Source organism: Nanorana parkeri, unplaced genomic scaffold (genome assembly GCF_000935625.1).
Source record: "Nanorana parkeri isolate BGI_ZX_2015 unplaced genomic scaffold, ASM93562v1 scaffold10, whole genome shotgun sequence".
Classification (NCBI taxonomy): Eukaryota; Metazoa; Chordata; class Amphibia; order Anura; family Dicroglossidae; genus Nanorana; species Nanorana parkeri.
In genome coordinates this window covers 4,463,439-4,488,456 of record NW_017306278.1, presented here as the reverse complement: position 1 = coordinate 4,488,456, position 25,018 = coordinate 4,463,439, and the positions used below count along the sequence as shown (strand labels likewise).

At 48.8% G+C, this 25,018-nt stretch overlaps 1 protein-coding gene across 1 annotated transcript in view; it reads right to left on the bottom strand.

The window, feature by feature from the left end:
• Positions 1–25,018, bottom strand: part of HSD17B12 (hydroxysteroid 17-beta dehydrogenase 12) — a 64,172-nt gene that overhangs the window by 35,102 nt on the left and 4,052 nt on the right. The window contains exons 2-3 of the mRNA XM_018554997.1: positions 8,240–8,286; positions 5,934–6,009 (exon numbers count right to left, since the gene is read on the bottom strand). Of these exons, the coding sequence (XP_018410499.1) occupies positions 5,934–6,009; positions 8,240–8,286 (123 nt within the window). The remainder of the gene's footprint in view (positions 1–5,933; positions 6,010–8,239; positions 8,287–25,018) is intronic.

Here is a 25,018-nt window from a genome sequence, read left to right as displayed (position 1 = left end):
TAAAGGCCCGGGCCTAATGCTAGAAGGGGTGAGGTACAGTGACGACTTGGACAGAAGTTCCCAAGTACATCCTGGATCTGGCCAACAGAGACTGGTTTGAACCAAAGCACCAGTATGGTTCAGTCACTGGATTGGTGAGAACTGACAGGAACACTTTAATCTTCCTACAAGACGGCAAAAACCCGCTGCCTTTAAGAAGTTGCTGGAGTCACCTCGTTAGCTAAATAGTTGCTAAAATTGCTAATGATTGACAAATGATTGCTTAACAAATGGAACAAATGGCTCCCCATAGAATAAGCTGCACAAGTAGCACACACTGAGTGGCCAGATTATTATGACCACCCCATCAGTACTTCGTTGGGCCGCCTCGTGATTTGCACGAGATGGTGAAAGGTGATGCGAGGAATCTCACCCGGCACTGTTGCCCTTCTGTTGTCTTGTACCAGTCTTGACACTCTCCGTTCTGCCCTAACATTGACTAGTCGCTGACGGCCACAATTCGCACGTTCAGACCCAGATTTTCGGCTGACAGTCCAGTCTTTAAACACTTTAACAACAGCTGCTCTTGAACATTTAACAAATTCTGCTGTTTTGCTGATACTCGCTCCATGGCTCCGAGCGCCAACAATCATCCCACGTTCAAAGGCTGTTAAATTGCGTTGTTTCCCCGTATCTTCAGAAATCACTTCTACTGTCGTGGTAAACAACCTGCTTCCCTATTTATAATGGTCTGGCCCTCTAGCAACTTCAGCATGAAATTATAGCTAATTTGCCTACAAACGTCAGGTGGTCATAATTATCTGGCCACTCAGTGTATACTGTAGTAGCAGTATTTTATAATAATGAGGTTGCGAATTAAGTGGAAACACCCAAAACCAAGGTGGACAGGACAGCCAGAAACATGAAAAAGACCTCTCCACTGGAGTCCAGAGCCAGAGGGTGACAACAGTCCTCACACACCCCACAGAACTTTGAATTATGACTTTCGGAGGAAGTAAACGTTGGTTAGCCCTGATAATAAACCTCAGTTGCTCAGTCTGGCAGTAGCCTTCGAGACGAAAAGCTTTATTCCACTCAGTAAAAGACAATCCGATTTATTTGCATTCATTCAGAAAAAAAAAAATCAGGCCAGGAGCTCCTGTGATCCCATCATGCACTTCTCCATTCACGGAAAGCAGACGCAAGGACGGTGTGGCCCATTCAAGCAGAAACAGGGAAGTGACAGTCGCAATGGCTGCTGGGTTTGATTAAAAGATCACTTCTTAAACAGCAGGCAGGAAGAGAATAATTCCTCAGTGATTATGTCCGCACAACTGGGGCCTTGGCTAAAAAGTTCCCTTTAATGAAACGCTTGCATATGCAGGATTGGGGCTTTGCAACAAGCAGCTTGGTGTCTTCAGGCTGGAGGCACGACACAATAGAAAGAAAAAAACGCTTTCCCTTCACTTCATGGTAAAGTTTTGATGTCTTTGGGCACTTGGGCATCGCTTCTCGGCCTTTTGGCCAAAATCAACTGTAGTATCTTACTTATCAGTTGCAGGAAGGGAAAGGAGCCTCTGGGACTGGCCTTGTGGCTGGAATCTGGGTACCCTGCCTGGTGATGGGGGTCCCAAAGGGTCCTGGCTATGGGAAGGAAACCGAATTGAGCATCCACTTATGTAAGAGTTGGGGTCAGGAGAACTTCTTGGGTGCTGGGATCTGGCAGGGCCCAGTTCCTTCTGATTTGGACGGGTCTACCTTGTCTGGCCATAGGCTGGGAAGGCACGAAGCCTACGGTGTTTAGCGCCCCCTGGGAGTGGTGACCCAGGGGAACCCAAGTAACACTATGGGCATGGGACCTCATTGTGCAAAAGGCACTTTGGCCATGACACCTTTGCTTTTGTTGCACATCACCTCTTGGGCTAGGCCTTTTGGCTAAGACCAGGGGTAATTTATTATTTATTTTTGTATTTTTCACTCCACAGGATGGAGGGTGTGGGTCTCCGAGCCTACCCTGACCTCTAGGGGGAGGATGTGTGGCCCTTAGGTACCTTCCTCCCCTCAATCGAGGGGGGGGTCTCCCTTCGGGGGAGCCCCCAACCTTGCACTCGGTGGTCGGCTTTGGCTGGCCACGAGGAATGGGTCCGGCTGGTTTCGGCCAGGTCAGGAGCCTTGCGCCCCGGGGGGTCAGGGATGGGCCCTGCTCTTCAGGAGACAGACCCGTTAGATTGCACCCCTTCTGTGCACTTTTTGTGTGTGTTCACATGCACTTTTTTCTTTTTCACTTTTTGGGTGTTTCGATGCACGCTCCATCGAAACACCCATCGAAGCTGGGTATCAAGACAGCACCACCACTCAAGTGAAAAAGAAGAAAAAGTTTGCTAACATGGTAGCTATGAATACGTGAGCTGGCAGACAAGGCAAAACATATATATCATTAAAGTATCTGCTGGAAAAAAAATCCTTAAAGTGGTTTATTTTGCAATTCAGTGTGTATTATAAACAATTGTCTTTTAGAAATGGCACCATTTTCATTCTTTTTTGCATATTGCCTCCACCAGAAGCACATTTGACATTGTAACAACAAAAAAGAGAGTAAATGGGAGACAGAATGTGTGTTACTGGAAGGATCATTAGGTGGATCGAATGAATGGTAAGCTACAATATATGACATTTTTGTTTTTGGTTTCAGTACAAAGTCCTCACATTAGAGGCCACATAGTTGTCATGAACACTGAAGCACAATCAGCCCTGATCTGATGGTGATAGGAGGAGAGAGCAGAGTGACAGAGGCGTGAGCCTATCAATCTGCTGGTTCTCTTTTTTTCACTGACCAATCACAGCCTCAGGGAGGGGAGGAGACTCGTAGAAGTCACCTAAATGAAGCAGAGAAAAATGAGGTCCCCTCTCCTTCAGCCAGACAGGGTTGTATCCATCAGCAAATGCTGCAATAATAATTTAAAACTATGGTGGGGAATGTATCAAAACTGGAGCAGACAAAATCTGAAGCAGCTGTGCATGACAACCAATCAGCTTCTCTCTTCAGTTAAGATTTGACAATGAAAGAGAGAAGCTGATTGGTTGCCACGCATAGCTGCTCCAGATTTTGTCTGTTTTAGTTTTGATAAATTCCCCTCCGTGTGTGTACTGAAAATGCACTATGCTTTCACTTTAAAGTCTGCCGTCATTATGCACAATATATTTCCTGTGTTTCCATATACATATGGCTATAAAAACATGCATGCCTGGCTCTTACGGATCATAGAATAATGAGAAGTGCGAGGAAATGATAGTATTTCTTTGCCTTTTATGTTCATGAGAGTGTCGAGATCTACTCCTGATATGACTCAGGGCCAACCACAGAGAAGCATCTGGGATCCTGGAAGAGGCTAGCTGAGAGGATATTGGTCACTGCCGGCTACAGCAGACTTACTGAGCCAGCGCAGAGAGGAGATCCTGCAAGATGTTCCAAAAAAGCAGCCCTGGCATTCCTCATCCACCCACAGACACAAAGGGGAGCCCCCGGAAAACCGACATCCCTGCTTATTTCACCGTGAGACTTTCCTCACCCCGTCCCTCCGTAACTTTCATGTGACTTACAATCAGGATTATACCGGACGGGAAAACTCCCAAATACAAAATCAGCCTTTATATATAAATTAGGATTTCCAAAGCTATGCAATGGTAAGTGGTAATTGTAATTTTTGTTGAACAGTTCAATTGACTGCAAAGATTTTTGTATCGATTGATTGCTGGACAGTATTTTGTTGCCTGAGCTTTAACCCTTTCGCTGCCAAGCCCTCCGGAACATTTTTCCAATCAGCTGGCCAAGCCATTTTTGAATTTTCTGCAATTTTTTCCTATTGATTTGATTTTCAACTGCTGCGTTGCTAGCGTTTGTAAAAGACCCCCCAAACCATATATTTTCTGAAAGCGCAGGCCCGGTAGAATAAAAAGATGGTGATACTAAATTTGTAGGCCTCCGCTCGGCCATCCTGAATTGCGGCCAGCCGCCGCTCGTTCCCGGGACCCCCGACCCCCCCGCCGGTGGGGTCTAAGCTTGTGAGCCGCTGATGACAGCTATTAATTTAAAGGGGACAGTCTGCTGAACAGTTCTACTATAAGCTGATGGTCGCTAAAGCGAACATCAGCTTATAGTAGAGCTGTAAATGCCAGGTCCGTACGGCATACTGAGCTGGCCAGCTGGAAGCACTTTTGTAGCTCCGTACGCCGTACGTCCTTGGCAGTGAAAGGGTTAATTGATAAGTTAAACTATGAAAACGTTACCTTTGCATTAGGGCCCCTTCCACACCGCTCATTCTATCCAGAGGGATAGGAATAAAGTAGAATATTCACCCTTTTACTCATTCGCACAGGCTTCCTCATCTCTATAAAGGTGCCCATACACCTGACGATTATCGTACGATAATCGCGGGTGATCCCGCGATTGTACGATAATCGGCAGGTGTATGGGCAGCGTGCGATCGCTTCTAATGTAAGGTCGCACGGCTTTCATCTTCCGAGCACGCTAGAAAAGCCGCCGAATTTCGTTGGTAGCGCAATTGAAAGACGAAAAGCTGCATGAGGAGCGCAAGCGCACACTGCCTGCTCGCCATTGCAATCATCTGTAAGCCCTCCCCTCAGCGGGGAGGGCTTGCGATGATCGCAAGCACGATCTGCCTGTCCAAGATGGGCAGGTCGTAGGAAATTTTAATCGCCTTACAACCATTCGCATAACGAAAGTCGTGCAATGGTTGCAAGGTGTATGGGCAGCTTTAGACCGCACCCCCCCAAATCGGAGCACCTTACCCTTCCCTACCCAAAAGGGTAACAGCTCTCCAGCTTCATCAGGTACAGTGCAGGACCAGCAGTCCTGCATTGTACTTGAGGAAAGAAGAGGGCATGCCTACATCCCAGGAGTGTCAAAGTGTGCGGGAGAGCGCTGGCTGCTGCCAAAGAACAAGGTCAACAATTCCCCTTTAAATCATCCCCTAGGCATAGCAAGCATTTAACCATTGCAGTGCCACAGGTAACTTTTACTTCTGGAGTTTAGCTTTAAGGCCTCATTCACACTGTTAAGAGGCGGCCTGTACAGATCCGTGCTGCCTGCACAGCCGTATCGGGCCGTTCCCGGCAAGGACAGGTGCTGCGTGTGATTGTACACAGCAGCCTGTTCTTCTCTATGGGAGTACGCCACTGTACGCTCATCTGAACTGCACATCCGTGCGGGTGCCTGTGCTCGGACACACACAGGATCCATCCTGTCCGTGTACGGACACCCACACAGGTGTGCATACTTAAATAGAGAAGAACAGGCTGCTGCATGCAATCACACGCAGCACCTGTCCTTCCCGGGAGCGGCTCGATATGGCCGTGCACACAGCACGGATCTGTACGGGTCGGCTCTTAACAGTGTGAATGAGGGCTAAAGCTACTGATGGGTGGGCATCAGGTGGAGTGGGTGTTTCTAAGCAAGCTGCATCTGAATTTGCATTCGCTTATGACACTGAGCCTCCATGACTGAAATCCAATAAATGTAAGTGATGGGCCAGGGACAGTAAGGCTGGGAAAACAAGTGCTAGATGATGCTTGATGTTATCCAGCCAGGAAATGAGGCGGGCTCTAACTGACTTACTGCAGCTTCTAATGCACATTGTGAGAAGCTCCCAGTGTGCAGTGAGATCAGAGAAAGCCATTTAAACAGGAGGAGCCTCTACAACTGTGCAAGACACAATGGAAATTTGGGATTCAGCTTTAAAGCTTTAATAAAGTTATTGCACCAGGTCCATGTATCATTTTGCTTATGTCACATATTACACCCCAATGGTCGCCCGTCCAGAAAAACAGGTTGGAAAAACTATCGTGTTGCCACTAGCAACAAAATTCTATTTTCCATTTTCAAAACAGCGCTGGAAATAAGAGCCGAGACAAAATAAAGTGGGAATCAGACTCACGGATGTTTTTGGCCACCTCATCGAGTTTCTCCAGTGATCTACTGATAAGGACGATGGACATTCCACGCCTGGCCAGCTGCAGAAAAATACATAAAAACAAGATTTTAGTTTTTTATATGAATAAAAATGTTTACAACCAAAGTAATAATGGAAGCAAGTATGAAACCCCAATATAATATGAAAGGAACATTGCATAAAGTATTATATTAGCTCTTCAGGCAGCCTCCATGATGCAATTATTGGGGAGAATATAGCAACCCACTCACATACAATAATCATCAGAGTCGATTTATATTCTGGTGCAATAAGGGCCTTCCAATCCAGGGCAGAGGTCAAATATTAGCAGAACCTAAGTAGTCACTACTGTGCTGCTCATTGTTTTCCTTGCTGGAGAGGAAGCTGTACCTGAGGTCGTACAGTGCAAATATCCCCCTGCTTCTGCATCATTCATTCTGTGGATCTTTGCTTCACTCACCTCTCCTGCTTCTTCCTAAATATTACTCAACTAATCATCAAATCCAGTCATTGGAGAGCAGGTCTGACATGAGGAAGCAAAGCCCCGCTGCTTCCAAGCTGGCTGCCTCCACACACAGACACAGGGCAGAACAAGGCACAGTAAGTTAGTAATGGGGGGAGAAAAGGTATAAATACTGATGATTTTGTCCTCTGCTTTCTTTTCTTTTTGAGCACAGTTTCCAGAGTTCGGGTCATGTTTGTGGAACTCCAGGAAGCTAAAAGGGACCTCACTTTACTACCGTGAAGAAATGTAACTTGGCCACCATCCTGCCCAAGCGCACCGACCTCTCTCTATAAGCATGTACAAACTGTGCAATGTGAGCACTGTCTGTCCTAGCAAAGGGTTGAAAGTGACTCTAAACTCCGGAGTTAAACCCAAGGGCTCATTCACACTGGAATCCGCCGGCACGTACAGCTCTGTGCTGCGGGTGAGCGCACTCTTACAAGGACAGGATGGATCCTGTCTGCGTCCGAGCCAGGAAACACGCACCCCTACGGACCTGCACTTGAGATGAGCGTAGAGGGGCGTACGGCCGCATAGTCCCATAGAGAAGGACCGGGTCTGCGTACTAATCACAGAAGAAAAGAATAATGTCACCAGCACACCGCAATAGTAAATCAATGATCCATTTTAATGGCACATTGCCATCCAATACAAGCGCTTTCGGGGCCACAAGGGGTCCCCTTCATCAGGCTCAGAATGACACATCACTAAAAGATTCATCAACTTTATATAGACATCACACAGTGAGAATAAAAATAAGCCACTCCCATGAAAACAATGCCATCACTGGATCCATTCCCGCCACAATAGATTCAAATCCTAAACTGACCTTGAGTATCGCAGGTGCACCGAGGCGCGAGGAGAAACCGGATCGTTACTCAGCCGGAGCGGGTAGTTGCCAAGGCGATTAGACGCTATCTCGGCTGCCAGCGCACATGTCTATTGTGAGGAGCGCAGAACGGCTTCCGGCTTGTGTTCCACCGCAGCCACGAAACGGCCTGTGCATGCGTACCACGCACAAAGGCCAAAAAGGGGTTGGGCTAATGTGGGTATCTGGACGCGGTGTAGGCTAACGACACCGCCCAATCTGCCAGGGATGGAACGCAAAAAGCTTCCGGCTTGCGTTTCAACAACGGGGCTGTGCCTGCGCAGTGCACTCCTGGGCAAAAGAAGAACTTAGGCTGTCATAAAGCCACAAGTTCTGCCTGTGGGTGAGAAGATCGGTCATAAATTATAAAAAGCATAGGGAATCACACCTCAAAGTACAAAAAGGACTATCTCCAGTGGCGGAACGCTGCGTACTAACACGCAGCCCCTGTCCTTCCCGGGAGCTGCTCGATATGGCCATGCACGTAGCACGGAGCTGTACATGCTGGCCGATTCCAGTGTGAATGAGGCATTAAAAATACATTCAAGAACATTAACTATAAACAAAAATGTATCTTATTTGTGTATCACTCGGCTGTAGAGCCTCCAATCATCTCTGAATTGGTGCGGACACTGTCCTTCCTTCTGGAGGGGGGCTACTTTTGTTCCCCATGGTCCCTCTGTGTGCTGCAAAGTAGTCACCGCTCCAAGCTCGCCCCCGGGATAGACTACAATCTCCATACAAATTAGAAAACTAAACATGAGAGTCCAAACAAACCAACTAAAAAGAAATATTGAAAAAATGTATTTTGGTGTGCTGTGTGGATGGGAACCCATAACATAGGTCGGAGGAATTCTCCAACTTGAATGCAAAGGTGAAAATAGACTTTCAGGGGTCATAGCAAAACACATTTCTCACCTCCTCTGCGTATGCCTTTCCAATCCCATCAGTGGCTCCAGTTACAACTGCAGAGACAAGAAAACAGCTGGGGTGAGATGACGAGTCTCATTAAGATCAATATACAGCATTTATTAACAGACATTTAGAGACATCGAGGAGGTCATCTAAAGTACATGTAAACCCTAACTGAATGACATTGGTTTGCTAAAGCGCTGTGCATCATAAACCGTTGTAATTTCTGTGTAAATACAAAAACAGAGATCCTTTTCTGTATCTCTGCTCTGCTGATCTCCTTCAGCCTCCTTCCAGCATCTTCCGGTCTACATACACTGCAGCAATGACTTCATGGCATTTCCTGATGGCCACAACAGTAGATTATGACTACTACTAGGGATGCACCGATAGCGATACTAGTATCGGTGCCGATGCAGAGTATTTGGGCAATTACTTGTACTCGCCCAAATGCTCCGATGCCTAGCCCGATACCTGAGCTTCTGGTATCAGGAAGCCGGGCAGCGAGTCATTACATGCTGCCCGGCTTCCTGAATCGCCGGGAAACTGGCTCCATGCTCCCTCGTCAGCTGGCTCTGGCTCTAGAGAGCTGTCAATCAAGCAGCGGTTTGGATCCAGACAATAGTGTCAGGATCCTTCCCGGCTGCAGCATAGCTCTGCATTGTCAGCATACAGCAGTAGCTCGCTAGGTGGTAAATGTCCTCCTGTGACCCAGAAGACAACTAAAGCTAAAAAAAAAAAAAAAGTTTGGCTTTAGTACTCTTGTAAAACAATTCTAAATAAAATCCAGGTTATACCAGCCCACTTATTTTGGAGGCTTTAAAGCAGTGGTTCTCAACCTATGTAACCTCAGGACCCATATTTGTCCTTGGTCATTAAGTCGCGACCCAGCCATGGAACGCACGGCATTGCAGTATTGCACGTTCCGATGCGGGCAATAGAACTGTGGGTGGGAGTTGCATTTGGGGTGCCATTTAAATGAATGGCAATGCAATGCACTTCTCACACCAAAACGCCTGGTAGGTGGGTTTGTGAAGTACAGTGCGTTAATCGCACGGGACTGTGCCATTAACGCACTGTACTAGTGTTAATGGGCCCTCAAAAGCATACAACCACAGACACACTACAAAAAAATACAAATTCTGTTCTTTTTTTAAGATCCACCCAGTCTCCCTACCTTATGAGAACTGGAGGGGATCCTCAGCCTGGGGTCTGGTGTGGCCTGCTATACTGTGATGGAGCTCCATCCATATGTGCAGTGCTTGTACACCTCCCTTGCACACCCTGCAAAGGTGCCGAGAGCCAGTATGTGACATCACTTCGGTCCAGGCACTCTATAGGACATGTGAGGGAGTTGTAAGCAATGCACTTATGGATGGAGCCCACCCTACCTTGAGCTGACACTCAGCACCGGGCAGCATATTTTGAATGGCTGCTTGGCGCAAGAACTTACAGTTATGCGCTAGGGGAAGGCTGAGGAGCCTCTCACCTAGAAAGTGGAAGGCACACGGGGACCCACTGAACACCAGGTCGCAACCCACTTTTGGGTCACGACCCACCAGTTGAGAACCAAGGCTTTAAAGTACCCACTTCATCAGGGCTAAACAAAAAGTAGAATACAAAAGACATTTTTAACTTCATTCCGTTTACATTTGGATGTTGCATCAGGCAGCCCAACACCATGGAAACAGATGACGCTAAACCAAGGAGAGTGGGATCCATTCAGAGAACTATGGAAGTTCACCTCCATCGAGGACTGCTCTGCCTGCCTGCCATGCTTCGGCTCATGACGTGATGGTAGGACTCTGATGTGAAGGGGGCTCCTAGTGTGAGAGGGAGGACTCGGATGTGAAAGGAGGGGCTCCTAATATGAAGGCGGGCTCCTGGTAAAGGCCTCCCAATATGAAAGGGGAGCTCTGATGTGAAAGGAGGGGCTCCTAATGTAAAAGGGGGGCTCCCAATATGAAGGGGGAGCTCTGATGAGAAAGGAGGGGCTCCTAATGTAAAAGGAGGGCTCCCAATATGAAGGGGGAGCACCAATGTGAAAAGGGGGCTCCCAATATGAAGGGGGAGCTCTGATGTGAAAGGAGGGGCTCCTTATCTAAAAGGGAGGCTCCCAATATGAAGGGGGGGGGCTCTGATGTGAAAGGAAGGGCTCCTAATGTAAAAGGGGGGCTCCCAATATGAAGGGAGAGATCTGATGTGAAGTGAGGGGCTTCTAACGTAAATGGGGGGCTCCCAATATGAAGGGGGGGGCTCTGATTTGTAAAGGGGAATTCTGATTTAAAAGTGGGTGCTTTGATGTGAAGGGGAGGGGGTCCTAATGTGAAGGGGAGGCCTCTGATGTGAAGGGGGGAACCCCACTTTTTGTGCTTTTGTGTGCCCCCCCTTAAAATCCTAGATTTTGCACACTTTTGAAGGGTGCCATGACTTAAGAAAAAGGTAGAGAAATGCTGCTCTGAATGTCAACCAATCCAAACCATAATGTGCCCTTCACTGATCTGACTGCAGTCCGCTGGTTGGCGAGCCATTGTTACTACATGACGTCATTCCTCTCCAGACGAACATTTTTTTTTTTCATGAAATAAGACATATCATTGAAGATTTGACGACATTGCCTTATTAATGACCTCCGTACAGACCTAGTGTAAACACAACAACATGTCCCCATACCAGCGCGGCGTATAATCTCCGTTCTCGGTAAACAGTTTCCTAAGCTCGGTTAGAACCATTAAAAATAAAATAAAAAATGTATTTTTACACGTTCAGCAAGACTCCGAAAGGCGAGACCACCTTCTAGAAGATCACTCGCCGTCTGGAGAAGCAACGCGGGTTAAAAATATCCTCCACTCTTTGTCCTCAACTTTCAGGGAACAGTTATTTTTAGCAGCTACCCAATCAACCTTATCTAAATCAAACATCAAAAATAGACCAGAAAAACACTGCGAGCAAAAAGGGGGGTTATTTTTAGCTGCCCTGTCTTTTTTAACACTCGATTGATTAAAGATTAATACTGCTGCAGACTCGTGACAGATGCCTCTCCTATCAGTTCTTTTGGGAAGGAGAAAGTGGGGGGGCGTGCATAAGAGGGATGACAGAAAACTTACATCAGTATTCCTCTTGGGGATCCATTACATAGAAAGAAAATTGCTATTTCAATTCCCCTTTGTTGCTAAAAATAGCAGCCCCAATTGATTCGAGCAAACAGGGCACCGGCTTAGCAGAGCCGAATATAGAAAGCGCTGAATTCCCCGAGACTGAATGCTAACGCAGCCTAACAGATGCCAGCTCACATTTAACAAAGAACAAAAGATGAGAAGTATGCGGGCTGCAAGTTAATAAGACAGGAGCAACTCCCTGCGCCGTTATGAAAGAGAGAAAAAAAAAAAGCCGAAGAGATGATAAACATGGCGGGAAAGAGACGAAAAATGGAGGCTGGTGAGAGCGCATATAGGCAGGTGGTGAATCTATTCACCTACTACCGTGTGCGTTACAGTAAGATAGACCGGTCATAGGAGTCGGGGGGCGCAAAATGCGTCAAGGCTGGTCCTTTCCCAGCAGCCAGAAACTCGACACGCCTAAAACAAAATTCAACTGGTTTCCAATGTAGAAGAACCCATTTTTTGTAAACTACAGAGGTACCTCGGTTCACGAACGCTTCTGTTTGCGAACAGGAAGTTCAGCAAAACGTTGCTTCCTTTCGCGAACTCCTTATCGGGTGGCGAGCACAACCGCAGCCATCTTCCCTGCTCTGACACATGGTTGTGGCTTCCGCTAGTCGAGATCGCGGTCTGATCCCAGTTTTGATTCGGTTCGCGACCGTTTCGAAACTATCTGTACCCCGTTCTGATCCGCATCGCAGCGCCGTTCTATGGATTTTGAATTTCGCTTGCAAAATGCGAGCATTCATTGGTCAGCGAGGTCAGAAGAGCTTCTCACTCATCCCAATGAGAGCTCGCAACTTGCAAACAAAATTCAAAAGCTATTGTGCAGGACTGAGCTATGGACCAGAACGGGATACGGATACTACATCTGTACCGGCAGACAGTATGGACTGCTCGCTGAAAGTATGGGGGAAGCAGAGTGAGCAAGAGGGCCAGGTGTTATTTAGCTAGAGGCCCACTTTCAGGAGAGCATATATACCTTCTGCTGATCTATATCGGCTCAACACAAAAAAGTAGCGGGTTTCAATTAGGATTGCACCAATACCGATAATAGCATCGGTACCGTTGCCGAGTATTTGGGCGAGTACTCAAATGCTACGTTACCGGAACTTACGGTGAGAGAGAGATCTCTCTCTGACCGGCGGTGCCGAGGGTGCATGGAACCGGCTTCCTTTCCAATCAGGAAACCGGGAGGCGTGTCATGAAGTGCTGCCTGGCTTTGATTGGCTAATAAGCCGGCTTCACTTGTTGCTAGGCAGCTTGGCTTCAATCAGAAAGCCAGGCGGCACCTCATGACCCGCCTCCCTGATTGGTCAGGGAGCCAGGCTGCCTAGCAACAAGTTAAGCCGGCTTCCTAGCCAATCAGGAAGCCGGGAGGCGAGTCATGACGTGCTCCCCGGCTTCCTGATTGGCTAAAAAGCCAGCTTCACTTGTTGCTAGGCAGCCTGGCTTCCTGACCAATTAGGTAGCCGGACGGCACCTCATGATCCACTGCCTGGCTTCCTGATTGGTCAGAAAGCCAGACAGCCTAGGAAAGTGGAGCCGGTGTTCTTTCGATAGAACACCAGCTTCCCAGGCAATCAGAAAACCAGGCAACGGGTCATGAGCCACCGCTTGGCTTCCTGATATATCTGCCTTATTTATGCCCCCGAGACAAAAGGAGCACTTAACCCTTGCACTGCGGGGGTAGCCCAACTGCCGGGGTACTTTTTAAAATTCCCAGAGATCTTCTAAGGAGCAAAGAAGAAAAGTTAATTGTTAGGGTTTCCAATGCACTTGACTATATGTAAAGAGGAGAAGGTCATTGTTCAGGTTGGTCAAGTTCATTGTTAAGGTGGCCATACAATGTACGTATTTCGACTGGTTCTTGAGAAACTGGCCAACATTCGCACAGTGGGTGCCGCTGTCGGCTCCCTTTTGGCCGGCATCCCTTGATCAGCTGACCGAAGGAGCTGGTTAGAAAACCTTTGTACGACGGCTCAGTTCGGGTATTCGGACGGCGGCCACTGTCAGAATGCAAAAGAAAGAACGGGGATTCTTCGGGTCAATGCGCTGGTAGCATTGATGGAAGAATCTGCTCTATTTTTTTCTTTCATTCAGCCCACAGGTTGCACAAAAAAAAAAATAGATCAGTGTATGGCCAGCTTTAGGGGTTTACAATGCACTTAAATACTGTAAATGTGGAAGCCGCACAGTGCCATCAATGGGCAGTTCTGGGAGTGTGCTCCAAACCCCCAAATCAACCATCACTGGGTGACTAATTCTAAATGGAGTTTTCTAGGAAATTGCTGGTAGGGGAGCCCGTGAGTAGAGCAAGGAAGTTGCAAATCTTACATCCATACCAAATGCTGCAAACTCAAAAAGTAGCGAGCAGCTCGTTAAATTATAAATTAGGGATGCACAGATACCATTTTTTCGGTATCGAGTACTGATATTTTGCTTTCAGTACTCGTTGGTACCGAGTACCGATACTTCCGCTGGCATGGAGCCATCTTCCCGGGCAATCTGATTGCCCGAGAAGCTGGCTCCATGTTGTCTGTCAGCTGGTTTCCTGGCCAAGCACAATCAGCATGGAGCCAGCTTCCCGGTCAATCAGGAAGCTGGGCGGGCAGTAATGACCCGCTTCCTGATTGGCTGGGAAGCCTGTTTTCCAGCCAATCAGAATCGAGCCGGCTGTTCGACCGGCTCGATGCCGATTGGCCGGGAAGCCGCCTTCCTGGACAATCAGCATGGAGCCAGCTTCCCAACCAATCAGCAAGGAGCCGACTCGATGCTGATTGGCCGGGAAGATGGCTTCCCGGCCAATCAGCATGGAGCCGGCTTCCCGGCCAATCAGCAGGGAGCCGGCTTCCCGGCCAACCAGTAAGCCGGGAGGCGAGTCATTACTTGCCGCCCAGCTCCCCGATTGGCCGGGAAGCCGTCTTGATGCATGATTGGCCGGGAAGCCGTCTTCCTGGCCAATCAGAAAGGAGCCGGCTGTTCGGATCATTACTCGCCGCCCAACTTCCTGATCGCACTGGAAACTGGCTCCATGTTCCCCTACAGCACTGCCAGTCAGAGGAAAATCTTCCTCTCACCGTACGTTCCGATGTTGGGGGAAGGTATCGGAGCATTTTGGGCGACTACGCATACTCGCCCAAGTACTCGGTATTGGTGCATCCCTAATGGAAATAATAAGAAAGATTTTTTTTTTTTTTCAGCGTAGTCCAAAAACTGTCCCATTTAAAGCGTCACTTTTAAGACCGGACCGCAGAATGATAAAGGATCACACACACACACAAAAAAAAATCACCAAGCGAATACTGTGGCTTTTCAATTGTGACGAGCATTACCATTTTCGTAAGGAGTTCAATATTGCGATGGAAAATGACTCTCATTACCTCAATGAGCCCTAAGCCTTTTACTCGCGAATAGTTCGCTCAGAATGGAAAAAAAAAAAGGCGACGACGTAAGCAGCTACGTACGGCCGAGAGAACCGCGTGACGTTACATATCTGAACTGAAAACCTACAATACATAAATTAATCCCCCTGAAGCCCCCTCTGCGGTGGAGGGGGGGGGGGTGTAAAAGGAGAGAGGTGCATTGGACACACTGCTTCATACAATGGCAGGGAGTAGAACTATGGAATATTTATGAAAACGGATGGCCTGTCACACAGACACTGATGAATATTTTTACAGGATAAAAATGGCAACGGAGATTCTAAAAATAAAACACTCTGTTTCAGACCTGTCTGGCTGTGCTACACCACTGGAATACAAAACGTGATCTCTCTCTCTGCCTGGCACTGCTCTCCAGATAGGATTTGCAATAAGAAGAGGGGAGGAGGCTGTGAAACGGAAAAAAAAAAAAAAGGAGACATGGCTCGGAGAGAGGAAGCTTGCTTAGTTGGAGCACAGTACACTATAATGATTAAACACAATGTTTTATTTAGGATTCTGTAGCTTGTCGGAGGATGTACTTGTCTAGGTCATTCTATATCAGTGGTTCTCAACCTGTGCAACCTCAGGGCCCACATTTGTCCTCGGTCATTAAGTTGCAACCCAAGTAGCACTGCAATGGAACGGCAGTGTGGGCTGCTGTGCCGTGATGGAGCTCAATCCACATATACATTGCTTGTACAGCTTCCATGCGAGCCTGTAGAGGTGCCGGGAGCCAGAACGTGATGTCACCCCGGTCCAGGCACCTCTACGGGACATGCGAGGAAGCTGTAAGCAATGCATGTATGGAGGGAGCTCCCTCGTGGCCATACCGTCACCCCACCTTAAGTCAACATTCGGCGTCGGGCAGCATATTTTGAATGGCTGCTCAACGTAAGAATGGATGGTGCTACGCTAGGGGGTCTCTCACCTAGAAAAGCGGAAAGCATGCGGCGACCCACTGAACACGGGGTCGCGACCCACTTTTGTGTGTTTGTGCGTTCCTGCCACACTGTCACATGCACCCCTGTTGGCAAGCGGTTGCGCTGACAAACATTATCCAGGAATGGTCCACTGTTGTCACCATCAGGCGCTGGTACAGAGGAATGATGTGCAGCTGGCGTTGGAGCGTGTGCATGTAGACAGGAAGTGGCTGAGGGAGATCAGCCGTACGTAGGTGGAAAAAAGGTTAGAAAAAAAAAACAGTATTTTATGAAAAACACGGCAACTGTTTATAATACACAATGCTTTAGCAATATTATCTAGTTAGGGTTAGGTCCAGCCAGGGTTTTCTCCATGAGAGTGAAAGCAATACAACCTCATCAAGGTTCTCCCAAGGGCCTGTGACTAGACTGCAGCACATTGATGAGATCATCCCTGAGCAGAGAGCTCCCTACTAGCAAACTCTCTCCCCCCCCGCCATACCTCCCATGGGCATTTTTTAGATTTTTTTTTTTCTATGGTCATGTGACACACAAGGAACCTGCTATTTAGGCTCAAAGACCCAACCTGGACCTTACTCTGGGCTTATGGTTCTCTGCCCTTCGCTGTGTGATGGTGCTAAGTGGCTGGGCAGCCAATCACAAGCGTTGTCACATAAGAAGAGGTGTAAGTCAGAAGTTCTGGTTATTTCCCTTTGCTCCCAGCAGCTACATGGAGCAACAGGGCATGAACGGGTAAGGTATGTGCAGCTGGGAAAAGGAGCAAGACAGAGCGCTAGAGAGTAAGCAAGCAAAAGAGAGAAAAGCGAGCAAAGGAAACAAGAGAGAGAGAGAGAGAGAAAAACGGGAGTGTGAAAGAGAGCATGCAAAAGAGAGTGAAAGAGTGAGCAAAAAAGAAGGAACGTTAAGGAGTGAAAGGGAGTGAGAGAGCATGCGAGTGAGAGAGAAAGTGAGCAAAAGAGAGAGCGTGCAAAGAAAAAGCAAGAGAGAGAGAGCAAAAGAGGGAGTGTGCAAAGAAAAAGCAAGAGAGCAAAAGGAAGAGTGTGCAAAGAAAAAGCAAGAGAGCAAAAGAGGGAGAGTGCAAAGAAAAAAGCGAGAGAGCAAAAGGAAGAGAGTGTGCAAACAAAAAGCAAGAGAGCAAAAGGAAGAGTGTGCAAAGAAAAAGCAAGAGAGCAAAAGAGGGAGCGTAAAAGAGAGCGTGCAAAAGAGAGTGAATGAAGAGAGTATAAGAGAATAAAACGGAGCGAACGAGCGAGCATGCAAGGGAGAAAGAGAGCATGCAAGAAAGCACAAGAGAGTTAGAGAGAAAATGAGCAAAAGAGAGAGCGGGCAAAGCAAAAGCGTGAGTAAAAGAGGGAGAGAGAGAGAGAGAGAGCTCAAAAGAGAGTGAGCGTGCAAATGAGTGAAAGTAAGAGTGAGCAAAAGGGAGAAGAAGCATTAAAGAGTAAAAGGGAGTGAGAGAGTGCGCAAGAGAGAATGCAAGGGATCAAGAGAGTGCAAAAAGAGGTAAGACACAGAGGGCAAAAAGGGACAAAGAGAAAGACAGGGACAGAAAGAAAGATGGTTAGGAAAAGAGAGAGAGAGCCACAGAGGGCGGAAAGAAACAAACAGTGAAAGACGAGAGGAGGGGGGAGCAGACAGAAAGATGGTGAGGACAGAGAGAGAGAGAAGAGGGGGCACACTCCGTCTTCCTCTCTGCAGTCCATCTCCCTGCCCAACATAATATATATCTGTGGCCCCATAAGGGGGCAATTCAATGTTTTATTGCGGCTCTGCTTCACAGGAAACATGGCGAATATTTCATTGATAAATCAGGGACTTATTTTGCACCTGTGCAAAACTGCAGAAAGAAGCCAGCTGTCCTCATAGGCTGTTGCCCTCCAATCAGCGCCAAGCGTGATGCTTGCTTCTGTTGTCAGGGCAGGATTCTCCTTCCTCTCCAGCACCCTCTATTCTGCAGAGAACAGGCTTTTTTTTTTTCCTTCTGCTAGGAGAGACGACTAGGAAATCACGGAAACTGGATTGTTGGCGGGGCGAGCTGGGCGCGCGAAGCCAAATACTGCTGTGCAGCAAGTTAGAATCTTACTAAAGGAATCGCAGACAGATAAAGAATATTGACGGTCCCCATATTGCTTTAACCTCATCACTGCCGGAGACAATTGCATCCTTAAAAGACCCGTTGTCACCTTTTTCCTCATATAAAACTTAAAAAGGGGAATTCTCACTTATACAATATTTTCAAACAATACAAAAACTGCCAAAAACAATTGTTTTGCAACGTTTACATTGTAACATATAAAAGCAGAAACGTATCTTTTAACCCGGGCACTCAGCAGAATGTTATGCACGCACCTGCTCACCATAGGGCTCCTTCCCACTACAGTGCATGCGTTTTTACATGGGCATTACAGAGTGGCCATGCATTTTTTTTTCTTTTTGGTCTACTATGCTTTTGCCATGCGGTGCAGCACAATGATACGTGTTACAGCGCTGAGCAACATTCTGCCCAATGCAATGCAACCCATCTTTTTTTAATCAGTGTAAACCAATGCATTGGTGTGTACTGAAACGTCAGAAAATAAGGCCATTTGCATGAGTTGGGTGACGCAACCCACCATTGCTGGTGTGAACAAGCCCTATAGGTGGACCTATGCCGTGTCCATGATGGGTCACTTTTAAAGCAGACCTCCGCAGACAGACACTTACCTAATGAACGCCAAATGCTCCGATACTTACCTCTGATACCAGAACTTCCGGTCAAAGGGAGATCTCCCTCTGACCGGCAGTGCCGAGGGAGCATGGAGTCGGCTTCCTTTTCAATCAGGAAGCCGGGCGGTGGGTTATGACCCGCCTCCCGGCTTCCCGATTTGCTAGGCAGCTGGCTTCACTTGTTGCTAGGCAGTCTGGCTTCCTGACCAATCAGAAAACCTGGAGGCAGGTCATTATGTGCCCTCCGGCTTCCTGATTGGCTGCCTAGCAACAAGTGAAGCCAGCTTCCTAGCCAATCAGGAAGCCAGGTGGCACTTCATGACCCGCCTCCCGTTTTTTCTGATTGGTCAGGAAGCCAGGCTGCCTAGTAACAAGTGAAGCCGGCTTCCTAGCAAATCAGGGAGGCGGGTCATGGCGTGCCGCCCGGCTTCCTGATTGGCTAGGAAGACAGCTTCACTTGTTGGTAGGCAGCCTGGCTTCCTAACCAATCAGGAAGCCCGGTGACACGTCATGACTCACTTTCCGGTTTCCTGATTATAGGCAGCGTGGCTTCCTGACCAAACAAGTGAAGCCAGTGTTCTTTTGAAAGGATGATCCGTCGACCGACTTCCTAATAATCGGGGCACAATGCACTGGTACTGGTGTGCATTCATGCAACTACTTGTTAATGGCTGCCCAAACGTGGCCAGAAAAACATGCGTCAAACGCACACAAACGTGGTAAAGAAACGCGGGAGGCTCGCAGCTAAAAATGCCGTATCAGCTTCTTCGCCGCGTTTGTCGCACATGCGGCAACCTATTAAAATGAATGGGCTGACGCCTGGCGCAACTCCAGCAAAACCCCACGCGAGCGTGCACGAACGTGAACACGCACTCACTTTTAAGTGCCTGACCTGGGAAATCATGCAGTCAAAACTCTTTATCTGCACAGGCCAGTGCGATCGCCCACACCCGAATGCGTGACACTTCGGTGCCTGCGTTCCGATCCAGGGCCATCTGCAAAAATAGTGCTTGCAGCCCCTGAGACAGGAAGCGCATTACTGGCAGGATCACCGGGAGGGGCATTCCCTGCCTGCGACTACATGTCACAAAGGGGAGGGGATGCCCCTGCCGCAACTGATTGAGCCCAGAGTGTGGTGCGTCAGTGACAGTTTCATGCAGACTTGAGCAAACTGGACTCATGTTGCGCGGACTTGTGGGGGGAGGCTTGGTGCAAATCTCATTCGCCCAAGTCCCCCCCCCCACCACCACCTTCTGGCCCATTCAGTCACAGCAGGCTGCAGCGGTGTGTCAGCCTGTGAAAAACAGTTTTGCACAGGCTTGGGCAACCTCCAGCAAACTGGACTCATGTTGCATGGACTAGATTTGCACCGAGCCTCCCCACACAGCACTGGTGTCAGCCCTGCCCTGTAGTCTCTTTCTAAACCACACAAACCTTCCTACTCTCCTCATCTGTGCAATCTAAGGCCCCGTTCACACTGAATGGTTTATTGCGCAAAATCGCGCAATATTTCCACGCGATATAGCTCTATGTAGCTTGTCCAATGCATTTCAATGGAGCTGTTCACATCTCACAGCTCACTGTCGCCTGTAGCTCGTCGCTCAAACTTGTCGCTCGTACACGACCCTTTTTTTCCGCGGATGTTGCGCGATTCGGCTCCAATAGACTCTATGGTGTCGCGCAAAATTGCGCATTACCTGTGGTATCGCGCTACAGAAGGGTTACTTTTGCCCTGCAAAATGGAAGGAAAGAATGATGTCACATCAAGATCGCTATTGATTGGTTACACCCCAATGTAGCAGCGACAAAGTCCCGCCCAAAAAACACGCTACGTAGCGAGATAAAATGTGCAATGTAGCTCAAAGCCGCTCTTCACGAAATCACGCGGAAAAACGCGCGATATCCATGTCGCTCAGTGTGAATGGGGTCTAAAGGCTGTAGTCTGTAGCACTGGACACAGGACACCTCTTAAAGAAGAACTCCAGGCAAAAAGAAAAAAAAAAGAAGTTATGCTCACCCGAACCACCGAGCTGGCTGCCTGCCCCCCCGGTCTCCTCGGCATCCTACTATCTGTGCACAGATAGATTTACGAGACCTGCAGCGGAGGGCGAGAGAGGCTGGAACGAGCGGCAAGCCAGCTCAGAGGATTGGGCGAGTATAACTTTGCACCTAGACCGGAAAAAAAAAAAACGAGCACGTAACCCTTGCAGTGCACGGGTAGACCCACTGCAAGGGTTAATGGAGTTCTGCTTTAATTTCTGACATCTTCATCTAATCGAACAGATGAAACAAAACACTCAGCCAACGGGAGTGCCCGTTCCCCTTTAAATAGCAGGCGTTTACATGTGACAGTTCGGCTTTAGCGGCGTTTAGTTGACATCACTTTCACCCAAGTTCTTGTGGAAAAATACAGAGCGGACGCTTTGCACTTGCCAACCAGGAAGAGTGGAGATGCAGAAAGAGCTATCAAGTGACTGTTTACACAGGAGGCCGACCGCTCGCTGAAGACGTTACATTCAGCCCAGTGTGTTTCCAGGCGCATGAATGGCACCCGGTCCAATTGACAAAAAGCAGAAGCCGGCCGATTCATAAATCTCCCTCGGTGCACGATGACTAAAAAAAAAAAACACAAGAACACGGAGCAGCCCGGCATGAGGAGCCGACATGAAAGCACTCCACTCCCAAATATTAAAAAAAATTGGGGGGCATTGCTGCAAAATTTCCCCATTTAAAGCAAATCTCCAAAATTCTGCTCCGCTTAAAACAATCCGGAAGTCGCTGGGCACGCCGAGGTTTGGGTTGATCAGAATTTGCTGTTTACAGCAAGTTTGGGATCACTATTAAATGGGAAATCCCGCAGTTCCCAAGGTTTGAGTCACATGACCTACACCGGATATCAGGTCAAATGGCCAGCTTAAAGGAGAACTATGGGGTTAGGGCTTTTCCCCATAGTTCTCCTAAGGGTAATGGGAGGACACAAACTAGCGTCCTCCCGTCACCCTAGGCTCAGTATATAGGGAGCTACAGCTCGCGGTATACTGAGACGCCACAGCTGAAACGGATCCAGACAATTATGTCTGGATCCGCCCAGCTGCGTGATTGACAGCTGTCTCTGCCTATCTAGAGGCAGAGCCAGCTGTACCCGCCCCGTCCGTTCCGCCAGTCAACGCTGGAGGATCGGACAGGGGAGGGGAGAATCCTGCCCCTCCCCTGTCACGGCTCTCTGCAGGCACAGGATCGAGAAGTGAGGGATCGCCGGTATGTGTTCGCTCACTTCCCGATCTACTGAGCCGACCTGTGACAGATTATGAGGCTGAGTGAAAATCACTCGCCTCATAGTTCCCCTTTAAGAGGTATGGGGGTCCCCCCCTTATCACCAAACGGCCGCACATAATGTTCAGTATATGGCACACTCCAAAGACTGCATGGAGGTGATCAGAGACTGCTGAAGGTGTGCTTGGAGACTGCTAGAGGTCCTTTTACAAATCAGAGCTTCCTCTACTGACTTCTGGGATCCATGGGTGGCACTACAAGTACCAAAAGGGCCTCCTGTGGCTCTCCAGCAACAGGTTGGGCACCAGGGCCGTAGCAACTCTGTAGTTTGGGCGCTGATGTCAACAGATGCACTTTACATAAGAAACTCCAGGCAAAAGTGTTCTTATCCCTTGCAGTGGAGCTGGGGGCCACAGGCCACCCCTTTCCCCCACTGCAAGGGTTAAGCAATTGTCCTCGCCCTAGTGGAACTACAAATCCCATGATGCATTGCATGATTCTTACAGCCACGAGCATGACTCCCGGAGAGAGATGCATCATGGGATTTTTGTAGTTTCACCACAGCTGGAGGGCCGGAGTTTGGCTACCCCTGCGGTATATAGTCGTGACGATTTACGGGACCTTAGACCCCTGCAGTGGAGGGGGGGGGGGAGAGAGATATACTCTCCGGAACTGCAATCCCTGCTGGCTCCTAGACCGGTCTCTGGAGCCTCGCTTCCGCTAAGCCACGGATGTCCAAACTCCGGCCCTCCAGCTGTGGTGAAACTACAAATCCCATGATGCATCACCCTCCGGGAGTCATGCCCGTGGCTGTGAGAATCTTGCAATGGCTCATGGGATTTGTAGTTCCACCACAGCTGGAGGGCCGGAGTTTGGACATCCCTGCCCTACGCGGGCTCAGGTCCTGGGAGTCATCACATCCTATACAGTGTATTGGACATGAAGAATGCTGAGGGACATTTCATTGGTGGAACAATAGAAGCTGAAGGGACCAGTTTAGGAGCCAGCTGGGGTGACGGTTTGCGGGTTATTTTAGCCTCCAGGGCAAAACAAGGAACAGGTTAACTTTAAAGTTGGCAAACTCTGCTCCCACTGAGCTCCAATCACTGCTGGGAGTGATAACAATGCACATGACTGTTAAAGACACGGATATCCCATAAACACACCTGGTGATGAGGGAGCAGGGAGACGGCTTCCCTGCTAATCAGGAAGCCGGGTGGCGAGTCATTACACGCCGCCTGGCTTCCATAATGTGACTTCCGGTATCGGTTTTCGGTATCGGCGAGTACCGGGAAAAAAAATATCGGTGCATCCCAGACCAGACAAAATGAGACAAGCAGTATTTTGCTGGTCTGGAACGGACTGCGCCGGTGTGAACAGAGACCAGAAACAGCATAGGGATGCATTAGGATGCATTTTGGGTCCGGAAACAGTCTGGTCTGGAGATGATCCGGATGTGGCGTGAATGGGCCCTAAACGCATCAAAAATAATAAAGACAGTTATGACCCCGTGCAAACATTGTCATCTCCTCGACCACCATTAGAATACAATGGACTATGCCAGGTGTACATTGGTGCAAATTATCCACAAACCGCTCAAAAGCCAAAATCTGAAAACTACACATTGTAATTCCACGAAACAGGTTCTGTCGTGTCGTCTTTTCAGCTTACGCGAAATATCAAAATTCAGAGAAAAGGTTTTTGTTTTTTTCCCCCCGAGCAGCTTTGTGAAAAAGACAAAAAATTGTCAGAAGCGATATTCCCACGGAGACGAAAATTAAACAGCAAAAAAATACCAATTTCAGTACATAAACGGTGTCTCCTGCACGACTCACGCAGTACCGCAAACTGACAGCAGATGGCGCCACAGAGCTCTGCACACAAAACCAAGAGAAGAGCAAATCCGGGATCTCTCCTAAAATTGTTATCAGCACCGCCGAAACCACCGCCGAGCTTCCAGCCCTCGTCATCCCAACGCTCGGCCAGAAAAGTTAATAATCGGGCAATTTCCGCCGCGATATCGTGCAAATTTGCCACGCGATATCGCGTCAAGTCGCCGTCTAATTATATTCAATGGAGCTGTTCTATTGTACAGCTCCATGTCGCGCGTCGCTGTAGCGCGTCTCTTGTGCAGGACCCTTTTTCCCCCGCAGATGTCGCACGATTTTTATTTTTTTGCATGCAGCCCGGCGGTGAACGTCGCCCGAACAGTCCCGCTATCCCGGCCACGTGGATCCGCTCGAGGTAAGTTTCGCTCAGTGTGAATGGGGCAGCACAACCCAGAAGGGGAATTTATCAAAACTGGAGCAGACAAAATCTGAAGCAGTTGACCGTGACAACCGATCCGCCTCCACCTCTCATTTCCAAAGTTTAACTGAACTGAAGAGAGAAGCCGATTGGCTACTATAGGCCACTGCTCCAGATTCTGTCTGCTCCAGTTTCCATAAATCCACATGTGTGCGGTTGCCGCGGCGGCCCCATTGGTTTCAATGGGGTTAAAGCCGCGCAGCAATCTCTGAAAAAAGGTACATGTACGTTATTTTGCGGCACGCACCGTGTGTGGGGTTTTTTTTTTTCAAACGGCAATCGTGTCCGATTGCACGGCCGAGATTGTGGTGGGAGACCGCGTGGGAGACTGCCTAGCGCGACTGGGGTGCCATTAGAAAACCAGTGTGATCAGCGGTGGTGTGCAACTCCGTGGCCACGTAGATGGCTGTGCACGGTTGCCGCGTGGTCACGGATCCCCCAGGTGTAAACCCGGCCTCATGGCTCAGAACCAGCTTCTGAACGGATGGAAAATGATCTCTCCAGAAAATAGATCCGAGTAATCAGCTGGAGCTTTGCAGGAGGCGCATCATTATGCTTAAAGGAGAACTATGGGGTCAGGGCTTTTCCCCATAGTTCTCCTTAGGGTAACGGGAGGACGCAAACTAGCGTCCTCCCGTCGCTGTAGCTCGCGGTATACTGAGGCGCCGCAGCTGAAGCGGATCCCGACAATTATGCCGGGATCCGTCCAGCTGCGTGACTGACAGCTGTCTTTGCCTATCTAGAGGCAGAGCCATCTGTACCCGCCCCCTCCCCCATCCGTTCCGCCAGTCAGCGCTGACGGATCGGAGCGGGGAGGGGGGAATCCAGCCCCTCCCCTGTCATGGCAGAAAGCCGTGACAGGATCGAGAGGTGAGCGAACGCCGGTATGTGTTCGCTCACCTCCCGATCTACTGAGCCGACCTGTGACAGTCTCATTGTCACAGGTCGGCTAGAACTATGAGGTGAGTGAAA